This window comes from Hydractinia symbiolongicarpus, chromosome 7 (genome assembly GCF_029227915.1).
Source record: "Hydractinia symbiolongicarpus strain clone_291-10 chromosome 7, HSymV2.1, whole genome shotgun sequence".
NCBI classification, from domain to species: domain Eukaryota; kingdom Metazoa; phylum Cnidaria; class Hydrozoa; order Anthoathecata; family Hydractiniidae; genus Hydractinia; species Hydractinia symbiolongicarpus.
Window position 1 is genome coordinate 10,915,812 of NC_079881.1, and position 24,952 is coordinate 10,940,763.

Consider the following 24,952-nt stretch of genomic DNA (forward strand, 5'->3'; position numbering starts at 1 on the left):
CTTTCAAATTTAAAAAAAACTTTTCTCAGCGAGCAATTCGAAATGTTATGAATCACCAAACTTTTTCAATTTGTAGATTCATAATTTTTTTGAGACATCGAAGTTTCCCAAATAAAGTATTAAACTAAGAAAGTAATCTTTTCCTAGTTTTTCAACCAACTTTCTGGGTATTCGATCCTCTGCATGATGAAATACTGATAATCAAACTGATATTTTAAGGCTAAATTCTTATTGTGCTGAAAAAAAATCTCAAACTCATTCTTGCCATCACAATGTTACACCTCCTTGTGTTTAGAAAATTATTCTCGACACCTACTAAACGAACAAATGATGCACCTACTCTACAGCACCGAACACTTCAAACTGTCAGTTTCCAAGTTGTCGAAACTTTTCTCGGAAAAAAACATTCATGTCAATGTAGCACGTATTAATGCAGAGGTGGCTAGGAGTGAATATTTCCAAGTATGTTGAAGGTTACTTCAGTTTCCAACTGAGAAATTAAATACACTAGACTGTGAATCCTAAGATCCTGAAAAACGGTCCTAAAAATCTTAAAATTTTCTGTTTTTTTGTAAAAATTGCTAAAAATCTTCTACACTCAATTTTTATAATAGACTTTCTTTTGTGGATTATATGTTCAAAATATTTATACATATGCACCAGCTAATACAGAAATAAAATTTGATTAATCCAATTTTTCGTTCTTCATTAATTTCTTTGATTATATATCAATATTTAACGGATCTAAATTCTCCTAAATGTTTTAATGTTTTTCCCTGCTAATCAGAGAAACTTCCTAAAAAATACCTAAAATCCTCCTAAATTCTTTTAAATATCCTTTAAAAAATTAATTGAATGACACGTAATTAGACAAATAATGTAATTTGTAAAATTTTTACTCTTGTATATTGTTTTTCACATGATTTGTCATATTTATATGCCCTTTGACGAGGGAAAGCGAATAATTTTGTCTATAAGCTGGTTTTGCGCATGGCCTATGTGTTTTTACTTTGTAACGTTAAAGTTACGATTAAAAATGTTCTGTTTTTCCTTTATTCTTATCTGGAACATCAAAGTCCTCAACCAAACTATAAAATCTGTGAAATAATTTTGATTTTAAAAAAAAAAATCATCGAACCTTTGCAGAGAATTAATTAACTCGAGGAATGTTTTCTATCCGTGACTTGTTTTGAATGGTTTTCTTTTAGAATCGTCACTTCACTTGTATCAATTATTACAGTTAATTCTGTTGTTTCAAATCTTAAAACTTAGGCCATAAATATGTCTGCTTGTGAATAAGACTATTTTAGCAAAACAATTTTGTGTTGGAATTAAAGGTTAAATGCCGAAAACCGACGTTTTCGGCATTCAACCTCAACGGCAGTAGGCTAGAAAATCCGAAATTGGGTGTAGGAAATTAGATGATTCAAGGATCTGTTAGAAGTGTAATGATCAAAAACATTAATATGTTTGTTTTGATAATTTCAGATGAAGCACTGTAATGAATTGCCAAAATCTACTTCTAATATGAAAAAAATAAAAGACTCGTAGCCCATCACCTCGTCTGGAACGTTATCTAGAATAAACCGATGGGGATGGTAGAATAACCACACCCTTTTCCCTAAATAGTTTCACCGTAGTTTGAACACAAGCTGTTCTGAGGAATCTTTTTTAAAGAGTTCATTTTTCAATTTAGCGCACGAAGGATAGGTGTGTGCAATTAATGCCAACGATAGCAAGAAAAATGTTCGAAATGGAAGCCAGCACAATTCTTGCACAACAAGCTAACCAGAAAATGGAATTGAATAACTTTCAGAATACATTCACGAGGAAATATTCAAAAGTTTTGTATCTTGCTGACTATGGCGTGTCGAAGTTGCGAGCGCTGTTCGAAAATTTGAGTCCTGGGATTGTACAGGTAAGAAGTAGCAATAGAATACCTAGAATAACTAAAACCCCTATTTGTTTTTTATGGACGCTATTAAACATATTCTTGCACGAATTGGAGACTTTAGTGTAGCCCCAGTTTTAAAGATTTATACTTCAATACTCCAATACCAACATTGGGAAACAATTCTGGAAATGGGTTGTGCTCAAGACATAATTCCGAAGTGATCAAAGTGATACATGTTTTTAATAAAATGCGAGAGACAATTCCAAATTTATTTCAGTGCTAAGTACCCTAAACAATCTTGTTTGTCTGCAATCCTTTTTATAAGCAACCAAGAAGTACCCCACACCAAGAAATAAACTGCCGTCCGTTACGTGCGTGCTTTACCACCAGTCCTTCCTGTCCTATAAAAATATTTGTAGCTCACTAACTTCACAATTTTTCAGCAAAATTATATTTCCCTATTCAGGAACATACCTGGTGAGTCATTAATGTGCAGTAATATTTTGATAGTGTAGTTCCAGTTTTAAGAACTGTCGCTTTATTCTCTATTTACACATCTATCCCAGGTGAACAATGTTGGAAGTCAACATTGGGTATCGCTTGGTCCCCTGGGAAGATTATACACAGAATGTGGAGCTGTGTTGGAAGAAAATGATGGCGCACTGCTGTTGTGCAACTTCGCGCCCGAATATCAACGAAAGTATAACATACATTTGAAAGCCACTTCTTATAACTTTTCAAAAATCAGTGATTTGCTGGAAAGTTTGTCTCCCATTTTAAAAGTTTATGGCGAAAAAAACAAAAAAGTTGTTGTTCTAAAGGATCGAGTTTTGAATCCAAGAGAAGGTAATCGTTGCTGTTGCTGTTGTTATTGTTGTTGTTGTTGTTGTTATTTTTTGCTGTTGCTAATGTTGTTGTTGTTGTTGTTGTTGAAATACCTGAATACTTATTTTCATCATGCAAACTAAATTCAATTTTAATATTAGAAAAGGTTACTCATTTGTTGTTGTTGTTGTTGTTGTTGTTGAAATACCTGCATACTTATTTTCATCATGCAAACTAAATTCAATTTTAATATTAGAAAAGGTTACTCATTTGTTGTTGTTGTTGTTGTTGTTGTTGTTTTTGATTTTGTTGTTGTTGTTGTTGTTGTTGTTGTTGTTGTTGTTGTTGTTTTGTTTTTTTGTATGGTTGTTGTTATGGTTGTTGCTATTTTTGATGTTCTTGGTTTGTCTACCAAGTTGGTTTCATTATCGCGTAAACAACTTTAAAATTTTTAATAGCATTAGCGCGGTTCGTGCCTCTATTAATCGGGATTATATAAAACTTAGCTTTCAAAATTTACCGTGAAGTATCAATTAAACATTTCAGTTCCCTTCTTAGCGTGGTTAATCAAAGTCTTTATTGTGTCCTTTAGTTGTGGAGGATGTCGATAGCCAAACACAGTCTGGTTCTGATAGTGATAGCGGTACTGATGTTATCATTGAAAGTGAAGGTGAGTGAGATTGGTTCTTACAATTTTTCACGTTAAACCGTACTTTTAGTAAAGAACCTTGCGTGCCGTGATATAAACTGTTGTTACTTTATTAAAAAAATCAGTACAACGAAAATTTTGCAACATCGTGGTTTTTAGACTTATTCGCAGAAGTTTTGGGACGAATTAAAATTGAAAAAACTGGCCTAAAGGTCCGTTTACATTAACATAAAAATTGTTCAACAAAAGTCTCACAACAGTTGTACAACAGTCACTGTTATGACTCTATTGGAAACGCCTTTTGTACAATAAAGTGACACAAGAGATAGTTGCACAACAAATGTTGTAGAGATCTCTACAAAATTTGAACCAGTGATGACCAGTGTGTTGCATGATGATTCATGCCTTAATAAAAATTGACCTTTAGAAAAAAAATGTATTTATCTCTATGATTTTTTAAAATCCGTTCTCGCAAAAATTAGTCAAAAAGATTTAGCGAGTTTTTAGTCCCGTTAAATTATTTTTCGCATTGTTTCTTCCGATTGAAGCGCGAAAAAGTGACTTGTGTTCGTTCAGAGTGTTGTGTTTATATATTTATCACAATTCGTGTGTTTTTGCAGAATTTGAAAACAATCCGTCCGCTTCAACTACACCGACAAGCAACGAACGTTCGGTAGTTGTGGAGACTGAAGGTCAGTGATTTAAAGAACATAAAGAATATGTGTACACTCGATCAGACAAACAGCTAAAAGTTAACGTTAACATATTTTTCGTATAGATCTTCTTAAATTTTCGGATCAAGTAAAAGACAGCAGCTTAGAATGGTGGATGGAGCCAGTTCCTGATATACTTGAGCCTGCTCTGCAACCAGAGCTGACTCAAACTCCTACTGGAATGGACTTGATATCTTTCACTGAATTTGATGACGATGCTTTGCTGAATGGGGGTCTTGATGAAAAGATTGTGGCTGTGTCACAAGAATTATCTAATCCACTCATTCCGCTAAACGCAACTGACTCCGATAACTTTGTTGATCACATGTTTAGTGGAGACATCCCTGCTGCTGCAGCTGATCAACAGGAGCCGGATCTAATGCGAATGCTTTTGGGCCGTTGCTCGCCTGTAACTGACGTTCTCTTACCCAGGCCTCTCCATGCTGAAGAACGATCAGTGACGGATAGTAATAACGTCTCAAGTGTGTCTGAAACGTATAGTTTTTACCCTGCGTTGGAAAGCACGGAGCGTGGTTCATACACCACCGCATTGCATGATGTCTTTTCCAACAAGGAGAATGTGACTACTCAACCGACACGTGTACGTCCAAAACTTGCTGCGAATTTCAACAAACAGTAAGGTTTGCGCGGAAATCTAAAATATATCTCAATTGTCAATATTGGCTGACGGATATATCTTTAATCTCTTTTGGTGAACTATTGATGAGATGATGGAATTACGTTATCATCTTGTTCATGTTTCGTTGCGTACAGTGTCGTTGGAAATAACAGTACTAAAACATGCGTTTAATTTCCGCGCACTTTTTATTTAAACCGTATGAAATTTCCTATGATAGAGTACCGTACCGAAAAAAATGGGGGGAGGAAATGCTGGGTGGGGGGCTGGGTGGGTATTTAGTACTCTGGAGTTATTGGGAACAGATACGTAGTAGTAATAATATACAGTAGAAGTCATGTAAATCGAACACGTGAGTACCCAATAGTAAGTTCGAATTGCATGATTTTCAGAAACATATATGTAGACAATCTTTTTTTCTTTGGATCACGAAACTTTTTTTAATTATGTACTTCAAACTACGAGAATTTCACAGAGTTGATGTCAAAATTTCCGATTCTGAGAAATTGGAATTAATATATATGGCGTAATTTGGATACGGAAATAAACGGTTTCCCATCTTTGTTTGGCTCAACGCTCAATGCAAGACTTTTGTTTAAATTTTGTGTTTATCTCGATCATGTTTCCTCTGGTTTAAATGTTATTTTTCTTTATATTGACATATACTTTATAACATTAGTTTATTATTTTTTCCTCGCCCCTTTTTAAGTTGTGGAACACCTCTTTTCACAATATGTAGTTCTGGTTGCTGTAGTATGTCGTTATTTCGTAGCGACAACCTACAAACTACCTAAAAGGGTATCTGACCTCATAAAAGTTTCCAAACATTTTAAAAAAAATTTTTAGCTATTAAATTTATAGAGTTAAAGAGTATAAAAGTTTATTTTATTTCCACGTTTTTACAAATTACTTTGTTGTGATAAGAATTTATCGCATCCAGCATACGCGTTTTTCATAAGAAACCTACTTATACGAAACTTCGTACTGTATTCGGAAAAATTCTGTTCAATAGGCTTTTCACGGAAAACGGTATGCTAAAGTGTCGGATGCAGTAGTTATTTTCGATCATGTTTATGTAAAGAGCTGTAATTTGATATATAGTGATATGAGTTATAGTCTATACGGCTTGTATTTTTTTTAAGATGTCAGGTAAAAGCATGGATAAAATTACGAGATTATTGCTGTCATGATCACACTTACTTTAATTTACTGTTATCAATTACAGTAGTTTTCGAATAATTCGTATGTCTCCACCCACAAGTAAACTGGATTTCATCCTTACATATTCAGTTAGCATCCGTGCTTTTACTTACTAAGATATTTTTTATTTGAAATGTTAAGAGTTTAAATGTTTTGTTTAAGAGATGAGTTTATGTAGATTGTGGTTTTGTTTTTTATTTACAATATACATCTTTAGTTGAGATAATGTTACGTTTCAAGCGGACTAATGCGTGACAAATTGACGATCGTGAAAAATTGACGAACCCGAGTAGCTTGTCTGGATGGCAGAAAATATTGTTAAAAACGCGAAATACCCATGTTTTTTTGAAAACTTTCGCGGTATGTCCGCGATTGAAGAAAAATGTAAGAAAAGCAACTCAATAGATCACAAGTCACTTTCAATCAATGATTGACTTTCAAAGTCATTGTGCCCTTCGGTTTATTTGTATTTACAAGTCGGCACTGTAATTGCGATGACCCTCTCTAGAGATGGCCACCTGAACTATTCTCGCTTTCAGGACTCTTTGAGATAAACTCGAAAGTAGCTCTGCACCTGGTCACGTGATGTTTTTCCGCGAAAGATTGTAATGAGCATTTGTATGTAAACAAACATGGCGGTGGAGACACGAAGGATCGAAGTATGCTCGCACGTTTGATTATGCCGTGACAGAGTTTAAAGCAGATGATATTAAAGGCTATATAATTCGGCTTCCTTTTTTAACAAGGTATTAAACTCAAAGAGCGGTGGGGACAGGAATGCACCTAAACATTGTTTTTTTGGAATTGCTTAGGGAAACGATTGTATTTTTTAATTGTACTTTTTTCAGATATTTGACAAATTAAAGGCGACAGATCGTTTCTGTGGCGCGGTATTTTTTTGCCCCCCTATCGATGCCGACAATGCAATTCCAGCCCCAATGTCTAGAGGTGCGGGCGTCGCAAAATTGAGGCGACAAACCTTGTTACTTTGGCCGGAAAATGTTACTTTTGACAAAGTATTGTGTGTAATTCGAGGCGACCAATTCAGAACTTTCGCACAGAATTTTTCTAGCGCTCCTTTCCGAGAGCGGCAGTTTAAATTCGCATTTTGACGAGCATGATAAACCAACCTCGATTCCAATACATGTTTTCTCCTTTTGCATATCGTATCAATAAGCGCAGCGCTGATGAGAGACAAAATGCCCTGAGAACGAGGTTGCATGATTAACGTTTCTATGCAAATCCATCATTAGAAAAGCTATTTCATTATTAAAATATTTGTACTTGTCACACATAACACACCAGCTTTGCTTTCGAAGAAAAAAAGGCGTATTTTAGGATGTACTATTACCATGCAGTTTCTGAGGCCGGTAGCGTAGAACACAAACTTCAAAATGCGGCTTAACTCTTAGGGAGGCAGAACTGAAAAAATTTACGCCGAAAAACTCGATTTACTCGCCTCCATATTTTTCGACGCGCCTCTCTAAATAGGGAGGGGGGCTTGAATTAAAAAGTGGCAAAAGATTGCGCTGAAAGCAGTACAGTCTAAAACAAATTTTTTACTAGTTAAAGTTTTTGTGATTGATGATTTACCATTTCATTAATCGAAAAAAGAGCTAATTATCAAAATTAGATATCCTTACCCCTCCTCCCCGCCGGCTCTTTGTTTTGCGAGAAGAAATAGAAAGAGAACAAAAAGCCCTAGGATCGAGGTTGGTTTTCCCAACATATTGTGAAGTCACTACTTTTTATCGCTCCCTATGTCTTATAAAATAGAGAGTCCGTGACGACAAGTTATAAAGGGGGAAGGCACAATGTTGTTTTAATTTAAATTTTAGTGTTGCCACGGAAACTGTTTCCTGCAATATTTTGTTGTCAGGAAACACGCCTTCTCCCTTTTATGCCTCGTCAACCTCGTCCCTAGGCCCATTTTTCTCTTTTTGACGGTCTCGGACGGCGAGAAGAAATGATTTCTTCGCGCCGTCTCGGATATCAAAAAAGCGAAAAATTGCCCTGGGAACGAGGTTGATGCCTCGTTGTAGGAGCATATCGTCATTTCGTTCACAAGTTTTGATACTTTATTTTGAATTTTTTTCCAGAAATACCCCCACCGTGCATGAATAATTAGCGTTTCCCAAGGTGTAGCAATAATGTAATCTAAATATTTATGTTGATTATTTTTGGTACGATATTTTCTCGAATCTCCTCCCTAGAAAACCTATGCTAAGAGAACGACATATCATCGAGGTGTTTAAGAACGAAACTTGTTCACACGTTTTTACTTTGACTTTTTTTTAGCCCTTTGCATTTTTCGCCCAACATTTTTCATTTTCTACATACAGGGCGTTAGTTTAGCCCCGGGACGTATTTTTTTTAAAGGATAGTAGAAGCGCTGCGAGGGAGATCTATGAATGGAGTTGTATAATTGTACACTGGCCACGTGGGGTTTATTATTCTCATTACTGTTTAGTATTGTTTTTACACCTGTTACAAACCTGTGCAGTACCCCCTGTACTTCAATTTAACCAAGTAACAAACAATAATCAAGATTCAAACATCAGGGGGCAAGATTTGTTAAAATATTCAAAATAAAACTGTAATATGGACCCCCGGATTGTTTGTGTTACTTGGCATAATTTCTATTGTCACTAATAATAAATAGGGGGTAAAACTATTGAATCATTCTCAATATTATTAACATTGCACGTTTTTCATGTGGTCCTTTTATAAAGACGTTTGCGGTTAAAAGAAGATCTTTCCTCCATATGTACGTAAAGTTATTCTGATGTTCATGAATATTAATTTTAAATTCTATTAACCAAGTTTTAGCTGATTGTTTTTTTTTTCTTTCTATTACTCGTTTTTATTTAATATTTTACATGTTTTAAAGGTGTGGCTTTAATAAAATTTTGTTCAACTAGCTGGCTAGTATGATTAGTTTGCTACTTTAGAGATCTTCTAGAAGAATGTTTTCGACTTAAGTTAGGTAGCTAGGTAGACGTTGTTTGTTTTTATTCATGTTAGGTTTACAGTTTTATCGCTAAGTTTTATTTTATATTTTTATTTTGTACTTTTTATGCCAAAACTTAAAGTTGATACTTGTAACTTCCTTATTTCCTGTATTATTATTTCTATGTTACCAACATTTGACAAATATAGTTAGGAAAAAACTAAAGAAAAAATCTCAGGATGTTTGCAATGACATTTTTGCCAAGTATGTTGTGTCATGTGTATTTGTCATGTGTGTCTTCACATTGCGTCACTTTCTATCAATGTTTGAGTAGCTAAAACTTAAGTGATATTGCCGAATTGAAGAAATAATAATACCAATTTGAATGTTGTGTTACAAGATTTAAAAAATAATAGGATATAGCTATACAAAGGCTAAAATGTTTATAACACATGCCTACTTATACAAAACTGTGTTTAGTAAATGGCACGAGAACATTTGTTTTTAAGCCTAAAAATATTGTTAATAAGTAATCGGCAATTGAAAAAAATCTTGAAATTTGTGTATCTTTTTAACTGGCAATATAAGGTTTTGTTATGTCTGGGAATGTCATGAAAGTATATATCACAGGAAAAAAATAACACGATGCCATGGATTACAGCTCAATAAAATAAACATTACCAATCTTATTAACATAACTATTAGCACCAAAATAAACAGTTGTTGGTAGGACATAGAAACAAATTGATAGTTAATTCTTTCTTCTGTAATTAAATTCCATTGCTTATCATTCATTTCTCCCTAATGACTGTTATTAAAGGTTAAATGTTTTGTTTTTCTTAATTTGTATGACTGTTTAAGGTAATACATTATGTCCTGGCAAACAAAAGATCTTTTGTTGATGTCAGCTTCCTAGGGATGTGAACGTCATTCAACTGTGTTATGGTATGGCCTGCTTAGAAGAAAAGCTCAATTATTATTTTCTTTTCTTTAGCTAGCACTGTTTTGAAATTGTTTCTAATCTGGTGTTAAAATCACATTCAAGGTATAAAAAATTCTTGTTTGCTTAATGTTTGTTGTTTTATTTGCAATTCTTATGTTTGTATTACAAGACGTTCTTGTTTTCTCTCAGATTAACACTTGATAGTTTGTCTTGCAATATTTTTTTGTTTATCTGTGGATGTATAAATTAAACAGATTTTATCCTGAAAGAATTTATCTGTTTTTTAATGCCCAACCATAGCTTGTTAAGCAACTGTTTAAACCCGTATCCTTAATACATAAGATTAACTTTTGAAGGCAACACCTTGATTCTGAGATAATAAAATTTACAATTGCATTTCATTCACACTGTATGGTAAGAAATATTTGTTAACACTCGTCTAAGTGACTAAGATCATAGTAAGCAGGAAATAAAAGTTTTTAGGTGAATCTTTAGTGGGTCAGTATTAGTTTAATCTGTACACCAAAAATATGTCATGCCTGGTTGCCTGACCTGGTCCCTACTTGTAATAAAGACATATATATACAAGCTATCTGTTTTAGCACTATTGTTGACATTGTTTCTGTTGTTAATTTTGTCTTTGTTACTTTCAGATGGCTTGTTACAATGTTATTATTATGTGTGTTGTTGCAATGCTGGCCAGAGAAGTATCGTGTGTTGACACAACAACAGAATCAAATTCAGGTATAAGTTTGTGATCTAGTGTGGGCGTTTAAATTATGTATTCTGAAAAAGTTTACAAAGAAAGTTAGTAAAACAAACAAGGAAGGTGATCTTTGATGGAAATGCAAGTAGGAGGCATGCTTATCCATAAGAAAAAAGGGAAATTTGGAAAATGAAAGTAACAAAATGCAATTTGCCCCTGTACACTGCACATTGGTTAGTGTTTTGCTGTGGGGAACTAATGTAGTACGTTCCAGCAATGTTCACAGCTGAGAATTTTAACTCAATTAAATTACAGAAATAAACAGTGGCTAATAATAATAACACTTATGATAAATCATGAAAATCATTCCTTTAAATAAAAGATCGTCGAACTCTTGACCCAGAAAAACAATTACGCAGACTAGGGGTCCAATTTTTTCAACAAAATATCTGGCTACGGTTTGCCTTTCTCTGGAAGCAAGGCAACCGTAGTAGTGGTGGTACTCATAGCTAAACTAACCTGAACATCCAATGTAAACCTTCATGCTTCGACTACTAACTTTCAGCCATTTTATTCTGATAAAACACAGCAATCGTAATAATATATTCGCAAAACATTACCATATTTAAAATAATAATTATTGTATAATTTATGCTTGTTGCGTAGTAACATAATTAGTATGTAATATAAACATCAATTTCTTCCAATACCAAGAAAAGCGAAAGTTTTTTGTGCGTATCTAATATCATTTTCCATTCAAATTTTTTTTTAATTTTAAAATGTAGAATATGTTTTATGTTGATCTAACTTAAAAAACAAATCATTTGAGAAACAAATTCAAAGTACCATGTTCGGAAATCAAAATCGCTCAGCCGACCAAACTTCTTGTAATTTGCCTGCTGAGCTATTATCCCATTACTCAGAATTGTGCTTGTCTGTACATGTGCGAGAGCAGTCATTCACTGCCTGAGGAGATATTAGGGTTTGCCTTATCATTTCCTTCTTGTGATCCAAGGCACAATATTGAAAATAAAACGTAGGTGGCTTTTTAACTAAACTAGGTGTAACCATGAAGAGGTAATCAGGGGACAAATTTAAAAAATGGTGACCAAAACCAAACAACTTCATCCTTTCTCTTCTACATGTTATTGTAAATGTGATTATTATTGTTTTTTACCATTTATGTTATTTCCAATATCTAAAAGTCCTTACTATACAATGTGTACTACGCACTTCATATAGTTATAAACTATATTGAACATTTTCAGATAAACTTGTTATTGATTGTTATTTGAAAGGAGTGGTTATTCACCTTTAAATTACCCAAAAGGTTTTCCATTATCTGCTAGTGTTACCATGGAAATCATATCTCCAAGTTGAATGAAATTGAGCAGAATGTTTTTTACAAGCTTTCATAAACTATTTTTGCCATTACTGTTATTAAATTCCAAGCATGCAATTATTCACATTTTTACAAATTTAGTTAAATCATTGGCAAAAATACTTATGTCAGCATTTTTCCACCAATTTGTGACTTAATAAGGGGGCTATATATTGATTTTTAAGTGCATGAATTACACAAAAGTGTTCAATATCACTTACCCTGCTTTTTAATCAATTTTTCTGATAAAAAAAACTTGGAACTTTTCTAACCTATAGCTGATGACATGAAATGTTCATTGCTGACTAACCACAACTGTAGACATTATAGAAGAAATGGAAATCAACACCTCCCCAGTATACCAAAGCTGTGAAGTAGTCCAACAGGAATAGGGTTAAAGCTGACCAATGTGACAAAAGTTATTTTTCCATTGTTTTATAACGAAGACGTTTTTTGATTTAGTTAATACAACTACTCCAAACCCAACCATGAGTGTCAATGTTACAACAAAAGCAATGACTTCCCCAACAACAATGAAAGAAGAAACGACTGCAACAAATGCGACAATAACTGTTAAACCAACAATTCAAACAAATGCAACAGAAACAACTATGGAAGCAACCACCATGCCAAAAATAACAACAACTCTTGGTATGTTCTAAGTTGATTTTATTTAATTTTGAAATTAAGTTTTTAAGATCTTAACTACTAAAAATATTTACTCACATTACTCATATTCTTGTAGCACCACTGAAATGCAACAGTTCCGGATGTCAGAAATACAGCATATGTAATACTACATCTAATTATTGTGAATGTCCATCAACAGCACCAACAAAAGAAGATCCAGTCTGTGGTAGTGATAGTAAAACTTATGATAATATCAAAAAATTAGAAATGGAAACATGCAAACAAAATGGAACTGTCACCAAGAAGTATGATGGTGCATGCAAAAAGGATGGTGAGCTGGTTGTTGTGACTATTATATTGATTCAAACTGGAGGCTGTGTCAAAACTACAACCATTTGTTCACTAATAGTTCTCATAATGTTCTTAATATTTCACTGGTATTCTAGTTGGTTCTTCGATAAAACCATAACTTATTTTCCAAACCCTTTTACTCACGTTTTGATGGTTATTGGATTAGTTAGCTTTGTGTTGCGTTTTGCTGACATTTCATGATTTTCCATGTATCACTGGCGATTCACAACTGCGTGTGGATTCTTTTTAGTATTCAAAGCCACTGTTTATAATGCATATTTTGCTTTAATTACAGATAAAAAAAAGAACAAGAAAACTGTGATTATTGTTGTTATTCTAATTCTTCTCATCTTAATTGTGGTTGTGGTTGTGGCGGTTATGTTTTGGAAGAAACGAAAGCAGGGCGTAAGTAATTAATTGAAATATTTTTCTTTCAATTGGTGTTTTTATCTTGTAAGTTTTGGTAATAATAATAAAAAGTCCTAAAAATTGATTTTCTTTTTATAGTGTTTTTATTGTTTTATTAAAATGGGCTTTGTAGCCATGATAAGGTCTGTCTTTGCACTGACCTGACTTTCCACTATATTATATTTACTTTAGCATTATTTTCTTGTGCTTTTGATTTCTGGTTCGAACTGCGTATTTTTTTAAAATAATTGATACTTGGAATAACAAAGTGTGCTGCACATGACAAGACAGACATTGTGATTTTTTTGGCATCGTGTAGTATTTTAGGCTAAAATTGGTCCAAGTATGATCTAAGAAAAAAATTAGCTTAGTCTTTAAATTCCTTGAACATCTTTAACATTGTTTTTTAATTTTTTGTAAAGCGTGTCTCTAAAAGCTCGTGAATGCTTTAATACAACTTCTGTCATTGTTACATTTCCATTTCTTCTGTAAAAATTTCTTTTATTGCCATGCACCACAAAATTATGAAATTATGTGCTTGTAACAATTCAAGGGCATGACATCTAATTTAAAATGTGTCTCTCAAATCATGATTCTATAAGCTATAATACATGGAGATCAAACTCCTGGAAATTTTTTACTTTTACCAATCATTAAGCTTACCCTTTATGAACAGTTTTCTATTCTATTTGCGAGTCTATCCAGTTATTTTTATATATTTTCACTTTAGTCTGCTAATGTGCGTGAGCAAAAATCCAAGGATGCGTTGCTGTAGATGAACTGTGATGGTGAAAGAGACAAGAGATAGATCAGAATTTTTCAAATTAAGCGACATTCTATTTATTATGACAGTGGTAATAAAGAAGGGATACAGAGTTAGCTTTTACTGAAAATTTTAATTTCAGTAAAAACGTGTGAACTGCTGTAGTAAAAGTATTCACGCTGTGTCTGCTAAATATTTCAAAGTTGTCAAGAATTTATAAAAAAATATCTCAGTTTTTAATCTGACAGGGCTCGTTAAAGTAGTAACGTAATCTGTTTCAAGAATGGTGGTGACGCAGAGTGAATAGCTTGACTTTTTACATGTGCATATTTTCAGCTTGTTTTTTATTTGTTTTTTCATCTGTTTTCGGATGCAAGTTACTAACATTACAATGCTACTTCATATCGTTATACATTGGTTTAGGGCCCTCCGATTTCAAAATTTTCGTGTTGTCAGGAACTTAATTTTTGGGTTTGTTTGAAACTTCCATAAAACTTCTTTTTTCAATTTAAAATCTCCGAACTGGTCGCTAAATTAATGGATGACGGTATTTTGCATTGTTTCTTAATTAGCATATTGTTTTTAGTACATTTTATTTAAAAGAAAGGTCGCGTACGTTTTTATATTTGTTAGCATTTTTAGTTTTTAGAGCTTATTTAGAAATAAAACAGCTTGGTATTTAAATTCTTCGAAGGTGTGTTTTTGTTGTTGTTGTTTTCAACAGTTTCTTGTTTGAACAATTTAATTTTTCTGTGGCGTTTACACCCACACATCTTATTCTGGGTGCTGGGTGGCCGGAAGTGGTGTAAATGCCAAGTCATGGAAACGTTGGGGAATTGGGTTTAGCCTGAAAAAATCAATTTTTTTGTGTCAACACCCGAAACGTCAAGAAGATAGTGAACCAATGGTTAATTTTTTTATAATTTATAAAAAACCACAAAATTTTGCGGCTACCATATCGATTCTATCATCGTACCTTCGCCCAAAGCATTTGCAAAGATTTTAAGCTAGAAAATAATAAATGGACAGTGTTTTCAAAATCCACGCCAAAATTATACAGATGGAGATATTAATTTTTAATTTTGGATAACCTCTACTAAAGATATACTGAATCTCAGGGGAAGAATTCAGGGCGTAGCATTTCTCCCCTAAAAATTCCCCCCAAAAATTCAATAGATTTTCAAAATGCAGATTATTATTTCAATTCAAACTTTGTGAAAAATTAACAACTTTCAATTCAAAACATGGTATCCTTAATTCGCCCTTAATAAGCAAAAATTAAATTCCAAGTTGAAGGTACATTGGGCGTAAAAAAGTACCATGCTGTAAAGACAAATCGCTGAAATCATGTGACCAATAAAGTTACTAAATTTCTAACGTAGTTTAATAATTGAATTTCCGCGCCCGAAGGCGTAGGAAATTCTTTAAAACCGTCGTTTTTTTCTTTTGGAGCATTTTTTGAGAAAAAAACGACCCTGGATCTCACGTTCCTCTGAGAGGAGGATAATATTGGTTTCCAAACTTAACTAACTAACCCTGTCCCAAATGGTCAATTGCAGGCCAAAATTGGATTTGTTTTCGAACAAATTTGGTACAGTTAACAAAAAAAGTATGCTGAACATGACAGTGACATCAAAATTTTGATTTTTTGCCACCTAAATGTCATTTTAGGCCAAAATTGGTCCAAAAATTAAAACTACTTTATTTTCGACAAAATTTGGCACAGTTAACAAAAAGAGTATGCTGAACATGACGGCAACATCGAAATTTTGATTTTTTGCCACCTAAATGTCACTTTAGGCCAAAATTGGTCCAAAAATTAAAACTACTTTATTTTCGACAAAATTTGGCACAGATCACAAAAAAGTATGTTGGACATGATAGTGAGAATAAAATTTTGATATTTTTCCACCTTAAATGTCATTTTAGGTCAAAATTGGTCCAAAATTTAAAACTACTGTATTTTCAAGAAAATTTGGCACAGTTAATAAATTAAGTATGCTCTGAACATGATGGTGACATCAAAATTTTGATTTTTTGCTACCTTAAATGTTATTTTAGGCCAAAATTGGTCCAAGAATTAAAACTACTTCATTTTCAACAAAATTGGCAAAGTTAACAAAAAACGCATGCTGAACATAATGGTGACATCAAAATTTTGATTTTTGTCACCTAAATGTCATTTAAGACCATAAACGTTTCAATCGCAAGACTTTCAACCATGAATGGCTGTATTTTTGTTAGCAATTTCTTTTAAAATGTGAGTTTATTATGACACGTTTCGTTTTGCTTTGTTTGAGTTTGTTGTAAGTTATAATGTCACTTGTGTGCTTTATTTTCAGAGCTTCGCACCAAACTGCTTCAAATGTTTGAGACGATAACACAACGAAATAGCAGGTTGTCATCAAATATTTTGGTAGCAAGCGGAAATTCTTAGATCCCCCAGGGCTTCTTGTAATGTGCTTGTAAATACCTTAATCTTTCTACAAAAAATAACATCGATAAAAGGGCCATTAAAGTTATAAATCTCCGGTTAAATCCTTATAAAATAAATTCTTTGAAGGTCAATAAATTTGGAAATCATTAACCCCTATAGACGAACTTCCAGGCCCTTCTATCGCCATCTACAGAAACGCCCACCACTTTTCAAAATGTCATATCTTTAATAATCTAAAATTTTAAAATTATACCTCCTCTCTCGCCTGAAATTTCTCATAGAATTTGAAACTGCTTTAATTAAGCGCGTATCTGAGGAACAACGTAATCTAAGTTAAAAAATTAAAAACGGTAGAAGTTTAAACATAATTTCTTTTTAATGAAAAATCTAAAGATCTCGCAAAGACAAAAAAAATGCTTGGTATTCTAAATAAGTTTCCAAAACGTTTATCATTTAAGGAAGGACTTTCTCTCTTATTTTTTTGGAGACACCTTTTTATCACATCGTCCCTCCAGGGTTTGTTGTCTGTCAAAGCCCCGCTAGCGCTTTCTTGACGGCTAAACAAGTAATTTCGCAGCCCCTCGACGTCAAAAAGACAAAAAACCCTGGGGACGAGGTTGACCTTTTCATCATTGGTTGGAGGATTTTGTGTTTTGCGGAGCCGACCAGAGTGGGACACTTTTGACGATCTGCCTCGGGACCAGGTCCTGAAAATAAGACTTTATATAACAGGCACTGCACTAACATGGCGGGCTTATTTAAATTTTTTAGTTTTTTAGAACTGAATAAGATGTTTGATTTCTGGTCACATTAGGTCGCTGCAAGACTTATACTCTTTTTTTTTTTTACTTTAATGTATAACTTATAAGGAATAAAAAATTGATAAGAATCTAAACTATCATCTAGCCGGCTAAGTTGCTTTTTTAACTTAAAGCTTACCTCTCACTTGAAAACAAGTTGTATTGTATGGAAGAAGCTTAGAAAAGTTGTCTAGGATTTTTTTTATTTTGGGAGGAAATCTGCATTGGTCCTCAACATTTTTTACTAAAAAGTTCCACTAATTATGCATGGCATCATCTCACGAATTGAGTGACAGTTTCAATTTTCCACTCATTTTCTGTGTTAAAAAAGGAGGTAAACAGAGTTAATAAAAGGCTTTGACCATGGGCATTACAAATATTTCTCATTTTCTGAAGAAATAATTAGTCAGTAACCCTACTTAAAACATATGTAAAGTGTACCTACAAAGAATGTTACAATTCCAATGTACCTGTGTGAGTAAGTCATGCTAAGCGTTTTTTTTTAACTATTGAGTGCAAAGCTAGAAATGCATCGGAATTTACTTTAATCCATTCTTTAACTTTTGCTTTTTTTGGTAAAAAAGGATGCTCACATTTTATGACCTTTTACTGCCTTCCATTTGTGCTTATTTTGGATAAGAAAAGCACTTATCCATTTCTCACGCAATAAGCTTCTTGTCTTCATTACAAGTCGCACATGCCCACCATAGATTACGAATAGACTTTATCCATGTCTGGATAATTTTGCAGGAAGATTTTTTTGCTTGTAGCTACAAGTTTTGCTTTTATGTATTTGCAAAAGTGCAAATTGATGAATAATATCAGGCTGTTCTTCTTCTATATACTTTCGTATTTGTTTATGTATATCTGTTGTTATTTGTTCTATTCTTATATTGTAAACCCTATAGTATTTCCATTCTGTAAGAATTCCTTACTTCAGACACCTGAGTGATTGATTATGTCTTAATTCTATACGTTACCGATCTATCCTTAATTGGAACAATATCCAACAACACTTTCACCAATACGACCTAGCCTCTCTCACTCTAAAACAACTAAAAAAAAGTCTGCAAAACATATCTTCTGGATTGTAAAACAATAATCTCTCCACTGCATAAAAAGATTTTACTAAAAATATTTTGTATTTATATATTGCTTATTGCAATTGTTTGATCTCTATAGATGTTCATCACCTACATTAGTATTTATACTATCTGATGATCTCCCTGTATGTATTTATTTAATGTAAATTATACCGTTTTCTCTACTATGTTGACCAATCCATTGTAGTGCGCACTAACTAACACTTATTCTGATTATAGTGTAAACAATTGTGATTGATCTTTAAATCTCTGTTTGTATTGATTTGCCCACTCCACCCAATCTTCATTGGTGAATAAGTAAGATATTTGGCATTGTGGCCAGGGCTGTCACATCTTCCATCAGCACTGAGATGACATAGACCCGTTAATTTCATTTCATTAATTAATTTTGTGTTCATTTTAGAATAATTTTCATGCACTGCTCCTACTAAGAATTAATGCTTGCAAATTTGAAATATTTAGCATTCGTTTTAACGCATTTGCATTAAAAAGAACTGCTGTTTTCCTGTGAATACTGATTAATAATTGGTTGAGATCTTCAGGTATTATTGTTATTATTGACACAGAGAAATTTTACCCTTAGCTTTGTACTGAAGCATTTCACGAAAGTTTTTGAAAAAATACCAATAATGATGACCAATATACTTATACTGTGAAGGCTGCTTTTTAAGGAACTTACATGGTGACAATTTGTTCATCATCACTGCTATATTCAATTTCATTTATAGATACTCAGAATCACCTTCAGTGTAACTACTTTCTGAATCACTGCTACAAGTGATTTCACCAAGGTCTTTACAAGCTGCAATTTGAATGGGCTTATAATCACATTGAACTGCAGCATTTACTTTATTTGCCTTGCTTTGTTTTTAAGTTTGAGTAGATATACAATTTGTTTCAGGTGTACATTGTGTATCTTTATAATTCTTTGTTATCAATAACACAAAGCTAAACAAGTTAATTTTTCAAGTTTAAAAATGAAAACGAACAAAGCAGATATTTTTCTCTCTATTTTTTGTAAAAGTATTATTACTACAACCAACAACAACACATCAGCCCATTTCAATTAAAAAGAATTGCTTTCTTTTTATGTTGTTCTTAATTTTGTTTAAACTTTCATTTTCTCAAACTTTTTTACCCTGTATCCTCACATGCAGGTTTTTTCAACAATTGCCCTGATGACATCAGAATATATTTAATTAGTTAAAAACCACTCTAAAAAGACACATGCATAATAGACCTCAATTGCATAAACTTTCGTTAAAAAGAAAAATAAATGTCCTTTTTAAATATATTAAGCATATCAAACAAAATTTAAAGAAAAAAAATTTGAATTCTAAGTGAACCACTCTTTGGTTTCAAGATCAAAAGAGCCTGCCTGTCGATTTGCGTAAGAAGTCTTAAACAATAAACAACACATGTATAGTAAATGCTGCCTTAAATTACACTGGTTAAAGATGGCACATCTGGGAATAGAGTTGATCCAATTAATTTTAGGCAGACATCACCTGACCAACCCTATTTTTATATTGCAGTTTTTTAACATTCAGATTTGGAAGAACTAGAGCATCAAAATATATTCTATGCTCATTTGTCCTCCCATCCAGTACCCACTATTGTTATCAGGCTTTGCTTCAAAATTTCCGGTAAGAGTGGAAAGGATCCTGAGAATTTGTTTAAAATGGCACACGGAAGCTGTAATTCAACAAAGCGCACAAGTTATCATTATTAAATATTGGTGTAATGGTGCGCATTTATAGCTGGATAGTTAGACATGATTTTTTTAAAAATTTTGAGACCAACCCTTTACAACTAAAATAACTCTAACAGTGCATATTTGTGACACCCATCTTAGTCAAGTGAACCCATCCACTTTAAAAGAAATGGCTTAATGACGTCATCAAAAGTGTGGGGCTAATACTTGATGTTTTATTTTTAGTTTGTATACATAAAACCTGGAAAAATGAATGATGTAACTCAAAGGTAAAAGATAATATATTTTTAATTCAAGTAATTGCGTTTGAGAGAAAAATAAATTCAGTTTTTTTTTTTTTTAATTGCAGATATTTTTTGAATCCAGACGCTGTCAGCAAACACTTGTACTGTTCAATATGTCAAGATGTTTTTAATGAACCACAAAGAGCGCCTTGTGGTCACAGTTTTTGCAAATTGGTATGTATTATATACATCAATTTATAGTTGACAGGGTAAGTGGTCTGTCTTCACATGATGTCCAGTTTTCAAATGTTTTGTTAGACCTGTTCTGTGATCAACTGGATTGCTGGTAAAAGGGTTAGATTGATATAATGTACAATATCTTGCATTTTTAATTTTCTGCAAAGGTTACCTTTTCAATCGAAGCTCATCCAATCTTTGTTACAAATTCACTCTGAAATAGCAGTGTTTCTGCAAGCTACCAATCAAAAAGAGTACCCACATGATAAATTACATGCCCAAGCCTTGATAACTTTGTTTGCATGTGCGATCTAGAAATTATGAAAATCATTCCAAAAAGTAGGATTAGGGGAAAATTTAACCATTTTCTAATTAATATGAATAAAGAAACAAATTGGAAAAAAAATTCAGAGTACCGAGTTCAGAAGTTTATATTACTCAACTAGCATTTTGTGTAACCGAAAAAGCAGTTATTATTATCTTATTTCTCAGAATTGGGCACAAGGGCATAAAAATAATATTGTTTGCATTCCAAAAATTGGTAAATATATATTCCCTAATTTGTTAAAAGCCCACCCCCTCTTACATATACACACTTATTGCCAACCTTTTACGAGGACAAGATTGTGTACTATTTGCATTCTCTGAAAAATTGGTGTGTATTATTAGATTAGAATGCCTATATTATTATTCTTTATGTTTTAGTGCATTCAGCAGTGGTTAAGACAAAGCAAGACATGTCCAGAAGATAGGTAATTTTTTTTTTTTTTTTTTTTTGATTTTCCAAATATAAGGTAAAAGTTTAGAGAATAGTGAAGCAGTGTTAGTTTAGAGTTTAGGTGCAACCATTCATTTGAAATGGCAAGCTAGAAGGTACTGTTAAGTTAGGTTAATTCTAAATTTTCACGTGTCTGAAACAGTAATTACAAATCAATTTAGAATAAACAAGAAGTAATTGCTTAACCGGTACAAATATATTCGTCGAGTAAAAGGGTTGCCTCACCTCCCCAATTATATTATTTTCAAACCCTTTCCAAAAAATTTATAGCTTAAATGGTATTTCATTTCTTAACATCCTTTCATTTTGATCTTGATAATATTCGAAACAGAGTAGCCTGCCTACATTGCCTTTGTTACAACTCATGAAAAACATCATTAATTTTGCGTTTGTTCAGGGTATGTTGCACATTTTCTTTAGAAAACCATTGACAACAAAGCAGTTACATTATGATTTTATTCTTGCGAATATCATTGGTGATCAAATGGTAGGTCATGATAATGCTTTTCAGTACAGCTCAGTACTACAATGCCATAACATGGTAATCTTTAGATTGTACAAAATGTGCAGTGTAATATTTATTTTAGATTTTCAAATTTTAGGTTTTATTAGTCCCAAAGTCCTGGTACAAATAAAAGCAAGTCCTATACTTATCAGACTTTTATTTCTTGTTTTCAAATATGCTCTTGGTGTGCTTATTGTTAAAAATATTATTTTAAAAATATGTTTGTGCCCTTTTTTAGGGATTTTCACCAGCGTAACTCTGCAATTCTATAGCAGTTTTCAAACAAACTAAAAAATGTCCATAAAACCATTTTTTGATACTTCTCTGAAAAGGGATTAGCTTTCCTTTTATAAAGTAATGTTTGTCACATCTGACTTTTATTTCGTATAAAAAATATCTGTCGAACTTTGCTTTATTATGTTAGCATACCTTATCGGACAATAAAATTTGGGATAAAATTCTCAAAGGACATAAGCATTCTTCACCTAGAGAAACTTCCGTCACTTTCGTAAGTAAGTATTCACCTTTGACATTCTTTAGTAAATCTGACCCTAAATAGGCTTGTGACCGTTATGCCTAAAATACGTGTGTGAGAAAAACATAACATGTTTGCAACGTAATGACAACAACTTGGCGTGGCTTGAATTTGGTAATCTTATAATTTTTTTTTTGAAAAGGGGGGTACAATAATAATTTTTCAAAAACCGTAGCCACCAAGGACAAGTGAAGTTTACAAGAATTGTATTAAACTATGAAAACCTTTTGTAAAAATTGTTTTTCAGGTTGGTTGTCCGTTCAGAACAAAAGGTTGTGATTTTGTTGATAAGTTAGAGAAGCTAGCTTCTCATAGAAAGAGCTGCACCTTTAATCCACTGAATCTTCCAGCATTCATGAAAGAAAACGAGGAGCCAAAATCATTTATTCTTGGTAATAGTTGTGGACAAAATAGCTAAGCTTTTCCTTTATCAATGCAATAATTATCGTCTTGAATTGTCGTGAAAATGTCAGAAATATCCCAAATATTGTCAAAATGCCAGGAAAATGTCAGAAATTTGAGGTTCTACATGATTAATTAGAACTATTTTTATTTTTCTCATTATTGGCAAGAATTAAATTTTTAGCACTCTGCTCTTTCAATATGTTTGTTTTTAAGATATTCCGATGTTACAATAATAGTGAACGTTCGGTCCAAAATAGCTGAAAAAAACTCAGGAGAATGTCAAGAAACTGTCTAAAATGTTAGGAATTTTGGGAGTTAATATGGAGTGGACATCTTGAGTCTACTCTTCCTATGTCAAAGTTGCAAGGAACAGGTGTTTGAAATAGAATTAAAAGGACATAGGGAGGTTAAAAATGACGAAACAAAATATTTGTTTGAGATAGGGAAATGCTAGCTGTAGCTTTATCGCTTTGAAGTCTAGTACATCAAGTGTTCTTTTACACTAAATTTAAAATTTTAATACCATTCTGCGTCGTTAAGGTGAATTAGCTTAAACTGAGTCTGCTCAGTCTGATGCATTCCATATTTCACTTTCTTATTCCTTATTTATGTTGTTTTTATGTTTTCTTTTAATCAACCACAACGAGGCGTAAGCGGGTATGCGAAGATTAAATCTAAGTTGTGCTTTTTTATTTAGAGTCTAATGGCGACGATGATAAATTACCAACGCCAGCAAAACCATCCCTTAAAATGCGACTTTTCTGTGACGAAAACAAAAGAGACTTATTGCGTTCAGTGTTCGAAAGTCGTGAAAATAAGCCGTCATCTTCTGCCGACAGACGCGAAGAAAAATTTAACAATGTGTGGTTGGAAAAATCGAAATGCGCAAAAACTCGAAATAGTAAACGCGTTAACCTTATCTCTATCGATGACAGCTTTGACGAGTTGCTATAGGATGTGACGAATACACTGATGTTTAAATATAAGCATAATAACGAAGTTGAGCGCTTCTGAGCACACAGATCAATTCGAACGTTTTTTTTACAGAACCTGTTTTTGCTAAAATTTTGATAAATTCCAATGTTGGAACAGAATGTCTCCTAGGCTTTGAAAAGTATGAATATCTTAAACATTTTGAATTAAGACTACCCTTCAAGGTAATTATATGGCGGAACACAAGACCAGGGTGTATGGCAACTTGTTTATCAATTTATTGTTTTAAAGGTCACCCAGACTGATTTCCAGATATTTAAAGTCCGGAAAACACCCTGGTAGTTCTTTGAAGATAAAAGTCTCTGAGCCATAAAATAGAACTATTCCCCCCAAAAGTCCCAGCGAATGCTTGACATTGGTAATGACTTTTGTGTTTGCCTCCGTTGTACTAGGATTTTACTTGTTCAAATAACTTTTGCTTAAAATACCTTACAAATAAGCAAAAGTGGATAAAGAAACCCTTGAAACTGTTAAAAGATGGTAGACACAGTAAAGGTTTTTTTTCAGCTTCCGTAGATACAGAAGACATAGAGTCCATCTCTCGTGAAGACATGTTCTCTACTAATACATGAGATTAGCGCATGAAAAACCTCTAAACTTTCTGTATACAACACTTTGATGTAGTAAGAGATTTTGGGACGTGCTCATGCTGAGAAAGCGTGTTTTCGGAGTTTACGTTAGCTATAGTCCCTGAATATCATTGATGTTTAAATGTATTGGTATTTCATTCGAATTGTGAATATTTTAATTTTGTAAATTTAATAATAATGTAGTCTTTTTAAATGTTTTTGTTTTGCTTTTTGCTTTCGCTTTTAAAAGTGACGAATTTTTTCCATGTGTTTCATCTTTGCTGAACTGAGTTAAAATTGAAATAACAGAGCGAGATAATATTCGTCCTAGCTGATAGGGATCATATAATGAGCCCCTAATGCGTGGTAGAGAGAAGCATATCAGAGTTATTTTAATAATTGTTTATACAACTTTTTTCTTCCCAGTTCGCCGAGCAGTAGAAGGTTGCTGATGACTGCGTTTAAAATCTTCAAGTAATTATTTCACGCATTTTCCCCCTCAAGTTTTTGAGGGGGGAAATTTTTGATTGACATGTGAGACTGCAGCCTAAGCCGGACCAAGTTGGCTCCAAGACTCCCTAGGGTGTCTTTTTCCTATTTTT

The 24,952-nt window shown here is 33.1% G+C and overlaps 3 protein-coding genes across 6 annotated transcripts in view; all 3 read left to right on the top strand.

Moving 5' to 3' along the window:
• LOC130649374 (meiosis regulator and mRNA stability factor 1-like) overlaps positions 1-10,558 on the top strand; it is a 27,644-nt gene extending 17,086 nt beyond the window's left edge. For all 3 annotated transcript variants that reach the window (XM_057455642.1, XM_057455643.1, XM_057455644.1), the window contains 8 exons: positions 296-462; positions 1,697-1,918; positions 2,461-2,740; positions 3,312-3,389; positions 3,989-4,060; positions 4,147-8,685; positions 9,863-9,913; positions 10,465-10,558. In XM_057455642.1, coding sequence (XP_057311625.1) covers positions 296-462; positions 1,697-1,918; positions 2,461-2,740; positions 3,312-3,389; positions 3,989-4,060; positions 4,147-4,721 — 1,394 coding nt within the window. In that variant the 3' untranslated portion in view covers positions 4,722-8,685; positions 9,863-9,913; positions 10,465-10,558. The remainder of the gene's footprint in view (positions 1-295; positions 463-1,696; positions 1,919-2,460; positions 2,741-3,311; positions 3,390-3,988; positions 4,061-4,146; positions 8,686-9,862; positions 9,914-10,464) is intronic.
• LOC130649376 (uncharacterized) overlaps positions 1-14,739 on the top strand; it is a 20,541-nt gene extending 5,802 nt beyond the window's left edge. The window contains exons 2-6 of the mRNA XM_057455646.1: positions 10,464-10,555; positions 12,361-12,549; positions 12,644-12,859; positions 13,175-13,284; positions 14,018-14,739. Coding sequence (XP_057311629.1) covers positions 10,465-10,555; positions 12,361-12,549; positions 12,644-12,859; positions 13,175-13,284; positions 14,018-14,062 — 651 coding nt within the window. The 5' untranslated portion in view covers position 10,464 and the 3' untranslated portion in view covers positions 14,063-14,739. The remainder of the gene's footprint in view (positions 1-10,463; positions 10,556-12,360; positions 12,550-12,643; positions 12,860-13,174; positions 13,285-14,017) is intronic.
• Positions 14,740-18,695: 3,956 nt separating this feature from the next.
• On the top strand, positions 18,696-24,564 carry LOC130649378 (RING finger protein 151-like). 2 transcript variants are annotated; one of them, XM_057455647.1, is made up of 7 exons: positions 18,696-18,932; positions 20,330-20,373; positions 20,454-20,562; positions 21,271-21,317; positions 21,764-21,830; positions 22,631-22,775; positions 23,486-24,564. In XM_057455647.1, the coding sequence occupies exons 2-7, from the start codon at positions 20,354-20,356 to the stop codon at positions 23,740-23,742; spliced, it is 645 nt and encodes a 214-aa protein (XP_057311630.1). In that variant the 5' UTR covers positions 18,696-18,932; positions 20,330-20,353; the 3' UTR covers positions 23,743-24,564. The 2 variants fall into 2 exon arrangements, with proteins under 2 accessions (XP_057311630.1, XP_057311631.1); XM_057455648.1 differs by lacking the exon at positions 18,696-18,932 and having other exon boundaries at positions 20,302-20,373.
• Positions 24,565-24,952: the final 388 nt, after the last annotated feature.

Excerpts from the sequence above, each read along its gene's own strand:
- LOC130649378 (XM_057455647.1), top strand. The coding sequence starts at position 20,354 with ATGAATGATGTAACTCAAAG. Across the intron at positions 21,318-21,763 it reads AAGACATGTCCAGAAGATAG|AAAACCATTGACAACAAAGC; the intron begins GTAATTTTTTTT and ends CATTTTCTTTAG. Across the intron at positions 22,776-23,485 it reads GCCAAAATCATTTATTCTTG|AGTCTAATGGCGACGATGAT; the intron begins GTAATAGTTGTG and ends TTTTTTATTTAG.